Source organism: Chelonoidis abingdonii, chromosome 3 (assembly GCF_003597395.2).
Source record: "Chelonoidis abingdonii isolate Lonesome George chromosome 3, CheloAbing_2.0, whole genome shotgun sequence".
Classification (NCBI taxonomy): domain Eukaryota; kingdom Metazoa; phylum Chordata; order Testudines; family Testudinidae; genus Chelonoidis; species Chelonoidis abingdonii.
This window is the reverse complement of record NC_133771.1, coordinates 145575805-145581988: the sequence shown is the minus strand read 5'-3', so window position 1 is coordinate 145581988 and position 6184 is coordinate 145575805. Positions and strand designations below refer to the sequence as shown.

Sequence of the window (6184 nt, the reverse complement as noted above, 5' to 3'; positions counted from 1 at the left end):
GCACTGGCTGGCGTTCAGCTCTGGACTTATTCCCACAGAGCACTCACTGCTGTAGGTGACAAGATAAAGGGATGGCGAAACAGCTGCCAATTTCTGTGCAGCTCCATTTATGAGATTTCTTGCCAGGGAGAAATGGCCATCAGTTTCCCTCTCCAAGTGCTCCAGAGCAGTGGGAAGGGTATTGAGGTAGGCAGAAATGAGAGGGCAGGAAGAGAATCTATCAAAGAATAGTCTAACAACCTATGGCTAAATGAAAGGCTGTGTATTATGGTATATGTTTAGCTGTTTCCTAATACTAGAATTCATCTGGATTGTTTGTTGTGTACAGATGATATGCAACTGACGGATACAAAAATGCTGCCCTATTTGTAGATATTGGCCCTGACGTGTAAACGGGGCCCCTCAAAACAGGCTCTGTCCTGCTGTCCTGGGCACTATTTTGCTCCTGTGATAAACTCCAGGTGTTTTCTAAGCACTTAGTTGACTAGCTTCCCATAAATCTATGGGTTGTGCCCACAAATTAGGTAATTAGGCAAGTGTTATGGATTGGACCTGCAAAAATACAGAGGCTGCCTCTGAAAATTAGGCTCACCAAAAATATGTACAAATAGTTTAATAAGAGAGGAGCCCTTTAGAAGAACATTAAAGTGAGAATTGAGTTAAGCCCCAAAAATGCCATCCCTAACCAAGCTCTGTGAAACCCTCTGGCTTGTCTTAGTTACAGATTTACCAGAATGTCCTTCTCAGTCATCTCCAATACTGGAAGTCCCACTAAGCCCAAGTTCTACAATGAGACTTTTAAAAACACAAAGCCCTAAAGCAAGTGTGTCGAACTCGTTTGGAAGAGAGGGATGGATTCCATGTTTGATAATGATGTGGATATCAATTCAGAACTTCACACACCTCTCAATCCACAGAGGATCTCTCACTGAGATCAGGGAGATGTTTGTATAGAGAAAAATGGGGAGAATGCTGTTTGTGTAGTAAGTGAACTTGTATTTGTTATTTATTGAGCAGTTCATTGTCAGATTCAATATCCCTGTGTGACAACATACCTCCATTTAGGCCACAATTTTGCCCTTTATTCCTCTTCTTTCTGCGTCTTCCGTTCTCTGTCTTTGTGCATGTCCACTGTTGTTCTCTCTGCATTTCCTTCCGTGCAACAACTACCAATTCCTACCACCAAGGGCTTCACTCCCACCCCTATTCCTATTCCATCCACTAAAATGATCCACATTTGGATAGTTAATGTTGACATTGACATGCCATCATTTGTGTTCAGAGCTGACACTCCAATGAGATTAATAGAGGGTAGGGGGAGTCCATATGTCTGAGCCATTGCTTCAGGCTGTCTTGCAGACCCAGAGAAATTTGACACCATCAGCTCCGGACTAAACAAAGACTGTGAATGGCTTGCCAATTACAGAACCAGTTTCTCCTCCCTTGGTTTTCACACCTCTACTGCTAGAACAGGGCCTCACCCTCCCTGACTGAACTAACCTCGTTATCTCTAGCTTGCTTGCTAGCATATATATACCTACCCCTGGAAATTTCCACTACCTGCGTCTGACGAAGTGGGTATTCACCCACGAAAGCTCACGCTCCAAAACCTCTGTTAGTCTATAAGGTGCCACAGGATTCTCTGCTGCTTTCACAGATCCAGACTAACATGGCTACCCCTCTGATACTTGACATCATGACCTCAGTTTACACCCAGTTCATGTTTGGAAAGTTCTTTCTGAAGCCATGTAAGCAAGAAACTTACTTTTTTCAAAATGGAAGCTTAGCTGCTGCATAACCTGGTTATGTCTAAATATATCTATCATGGAGGTATGTTTGACACCCTTCCCCTACAGGGACCATATATATTTGATTGCTTCATTCTCTCTACCTTTTATAAATGGGTCATCCTAGAGTGTAGGATCTTTGCACTGGGGCATGTCTCTTGCAAGTTTATAGCATCCGGCACAATAACGCTCTGCTCCTCAACGAGGTGTCTGAGGGTCACCCATAAAATAAATATTCATTAATCAGACCAATAAGCGGAGACTAGGCATGTACAATTTAAATTTCTAAATAATAAAACTGATGTGAACCTTTTGACCAACAGTGTGTACTGTGGAGCAAATTCTGACTCAGCTGGGCAAAGGCCTGTGGCAGTCATGTACTCTGTGTCGAGCCATTGCTGCAATCCGATTAGATTTGAACGGCTGCTTGAAACAGCATGAACTGCAGCAGTCCAGAGTGAAAACAAAAGTGCAATAATTAAAGTAATTAGTTTTTCAAAGCTGGAAAAGGAGAAATTAAAAAAACCAAACTGAACATGATCACAAGCAGCAAGTTCACAGCAAAGTGGCTAGTGACATTGGCACATCCCCATATAATATAAATAAGAGACAGTAGGTTATCATTATTGTAATGGAATCTTTCTGAGATTTGCATCCCAAGGCAGCTGGGCCTAACATGATCAACAGCTAAAAATTTCACTAATTCTCTTCAGCTGTGATATACAGGCAGAAGAAAAGGTTGTGCCCCATTTAGATATCAGCACCTCAGCATTACAGTGAGACATTTTGCTCTTGAAGCTTCGCAAGGTGGGCAGAGTTAGGAGACGGTGGATTCAGACATATTTCCTACACTTGATGTAATCTTTTTGATTATTTCAGCAACTGAACTCATTGTATCGTTTGTAACCAATGGATTGATAATAGGTGTGTCCTGCATTGAGTGGCTCAAAAACAGAAAATTAACTTTGTGTGACATGATCTTGACTAGCGTGGGCATCTTCAGTCTTTTCCTACATTGTGCAATATTGATCAATAGTTTCCCCTTTACATTACATCAAATGGTGAGTGCAGAGTGTGAATTGTGGAGAGACATCTTTATGGTTTTGTTAGTAAATATTAACCCTTTTAGTCCTAAAAAGCCAGGCTGCACAAAAATAGCTTCCTGCTGGCAGATAGAAAATTGGAGGAAAGAGAAAAAGAGTAGCAAAACAAGGAGTTAAAACAACAAATGGAAGGTGTAATTATTTTAAATACCTCCTTGTCTTCTCATTGGCTGGAGACAAATAAAATTGAAGGATTTCAGGAACAAATTAGTCAGCAAGCTAAAGAGATGCTAAGATGGAAATAACAGGCTAGGAATCTCAAAATGGGGAATACAACAACAGGTTACAGCAGGACCAAGACTGGAGAGGGGAAAAAAATCTGAAGGCACTGTTTGGATGTATCTAACTACTGCCAATCTCTGGTTTGCCACCTGGCTCAGTGTCTTTTACTGCATGCAGATTTCCAACTTCAGCTGACCCCTCTTCTTCTGGCTGAAGATGAGGCTATCAGGGCTACTGACACAGCTACTCATGGTTTCCTTGCAGGCCTGCTGATGGGGGGTGGGAAGGGGCAATTGCCCAGGGGCTCCTAACCCTGTGTTTTGGGGGCCCTGCGGGCTGGCGCGATTGGTCAATGCGGTCGGTCCCAGAAGTGACAGGTCAGTCCCAGAAGTGATTGATTTGTCACTTCTGCCCCAGGCTCCGCACCCCCCTAGGGATGGCCCTGGCCTGGGGGCCCAGAATTGATGTTGGTGGGCCTGTCTTCTTGCTGGTCTCCTTGCTCACTCTGTCCCTTCAGCAGGGTGGGTACATAGCCAGTATTTACACAGCTCAGTAAAGACTACCAGGAAACTTACCACAGTGGAATGTAGACATAAGGATACTTCCTCCGTTCGTCTCATTATTTCATCCATGCTTGGAACATATATACACTTCATTATATTTTTTTAATTCATCCATACAATTGTTAGTCACTTCTCTGTGCAAACATATCAAGAGGATGGAAAAAAATGCAAGCAGCTCCAGGAAGGCCAGCAGTGAGGCTCACGACAGTGCAGTTACATCTCTGAGCTTTTTCCTTTTATTTTATATTGTTTATTTTGTGTCACAAGGTCTATTTTTTTTTAATCAAAAACATTTGCTGATGGCAGCCTTTACTTCGTCAGGTTCTGTGGAGTGATAATGGCTGCTTATCCCTCTAGGCACTCTGGTATCCTGATACAAGGCAATCCCAAGGTGAAGAGAGCAGCAATGAGGGCTCTAAACCATGTCAAGTGCAGGCTGACAGAGAAGACTGCATAAAATCTCCCATGACTAAAACCCACAGAAAGAGATCCATGGCTGTATTGTGTAATAGGAGCAACTTATGACTGGTATCTTGTGCTGCCTCAGATAGAATGAATAGCAGTAGTTCAATCTGAAAATGAAGGAGCAATAATTAAAATCAATAATAATAATAAAAATCAAGAAAGAAAATAAATAGAAAAAAGTTTGCGCAGCTGGTCACAGACAGTCACTGCACAGAAATGAGGAAGTGGATATACAAATAAAAGACAGGAGTAGATCATCCCAAATGTAATAGAATCTTTCCGAGATTTGCATCCAAACAAACACAGGTGAGTCTTCCAAGTTCAATAGCTGAAAACATCTCCTATCTCACTTTCAGCTGTGATACAAAGGCAGGACAGCACAGGCCCCGATAAGTTACCAGAAGCCTGGCACTTCAGTGAAGAGCTTCAGAAGCTGGACGAGCATTAGTGACCACAGGCAGAACCATGCTTCCTGTAATTATTATTAGTTTGATCATTTTAGGAATTGAGTCCTTTACAGGGATTATAGCAAATGGATTGATAATCATTGTAAATTGTACTGAGTGGATCAGAAGCAGAAAACTGACCTGTTGTGACATGATCTTGACTAGCCTGGGCATCTCCAGATTTTTCCTACAGTGGACAATGTTCATTTACAGTATCGTCCTTGTATTCTCTCCAGTGATGAATGAAGCGTGTGCCATATGGAGAAACCTCTATATTTTTTGCATGTATCTAAATATTTTCAGCCTCTGGTTTGCTACGTGGCTCAGTGTCTTCTACTGCATGAAGATCGTCAACTTCAGTCAACCTCTCTTCCTCTGGCTGAAGCGGAGAATATCAGGGCTAGTGCCACAGCTACTCATGAGCTCCTTGCTGGTCTCCTTGGTCACCAGTCTCCTTTCAGTCAGTATCACAGATAGCAAGTACATAGGCAATTCAATGAATAATCTGTCAGGAAACACCAGAGTGGAATGTAGCCATAATGTTAATTCATCTTCTGGTCTTATTTTGTGCATGCTTGGATATTCCTTTCCTTTCTTTATATTTGTTGTTTCTACAGTACTGTTAATCACTTCTCTGTGGAGACACACCAAGAGGATGGAGAAAAACACAAACATCTCCAGGGACACCATTACTGAGGCTCATGTCAGTGTAATTAAAGGTCTGATTGCTTTCTTTTTCTTCTACATTTCATATTTTGTGGCAACAGTGCTTTTTTTTTCAAAAATATTTGCCCACAGTAGTCTCTATTTCTTATGGTTCTGTGTATTGGTAGCGGCTGCTTATCCTTCTGGGCACTCTGTTATCCTGATCCTGGGTAACCCCAAATTGAAGAGGGTAGCAGTAAGGGCTCTGAACTATGCAAAATGCTGGCTGAGAGATGAGGCTTCATAAAACCACTCGTGCTCAAACTCCACAAAAACAGCCCCTTCCTCGCTTCTATTCTTGAAATAATTTCCCCTTACCACTGTATGCATGAAAATCAGAAGATTTCCCTCCAGAGCTTTGCTTCATGTGGATAGCGGTAGAGGACAATGTTAGAGCGACATGATTCTTTTAATCTAAATGTCTGTGAATTAATAACTCATAGAAGTCGAGGGCAAACTCCTATAAATTATAAGCTACGTTGTCTGAGACTGAGGAGTGGAAGAACCTTTGAACTGGTGCACATATCCAGTCATACTAGGGTCCTATGGTGAGAGATATTGACTGGACTGTCCATGGCCAAGCTATGAGATCTGCAGAATACCAGATACTTGTAAGGACCTCTGATCAAAAACATCACATTAACAAATGAAAAGATGACCTAGAGGCTCTACCCTGTTGTTATGAAAGGTGCTAGAGGCTGCCACCAGGTAAGCCTTTGTTCCAAAGACAATGACAGACCAAGTTAAAGTCAACGGGTATGCCAAAAAAAAAGAGCATTGAAGTCCCTTTATGTAGTAGAGACAGCTACAAACAATGTTCAAGGCACATGGCTGGTCAGAGCTAAGCTGCATAGACTGAAGGGCTTCCCGGATTGCAAACAGAGGAGTTAGGA

General features: G+C 42.2%; 2 protein-coding genes across 2 annotated transcripts; both read left to right on the top strand.

The window, feature by feature from the left end:
- The first annotated feature begins 1824 nt into the window (after nucleotides 1–1824).
- LOC116837017 (taste receptor type 2 member 41-like) lies at nucleotides 1825–4132 on the top strand. Its single transcript, XM_075064577.1, is given in 4 exon segments — nucleotides 1825–1830; nucleotides 2609–2848; nucleotides 3173–3372; nucleotides 3997–4132. Coding segments are annotated over 4 exon segments (582 nt in total).
- Nucleotides 4133–4605: 473 nt separating this feature from the next.
- Nucleotides 4606–5538, top strand: LOC116837018 (taste receptor type 2 member 2-like). Its single transcript, XM_032801119.1, has one exon. It carries the CDS (start codon nucleotides 4606–4608, stop codon nucleotides 5536–5538), a length of 933 nt encoding a protein of 310 aa, XP_032657010.1.
- The last annotated feature ends 646 nt before the right edge of the window (nucleotides 5539–6184 follow it).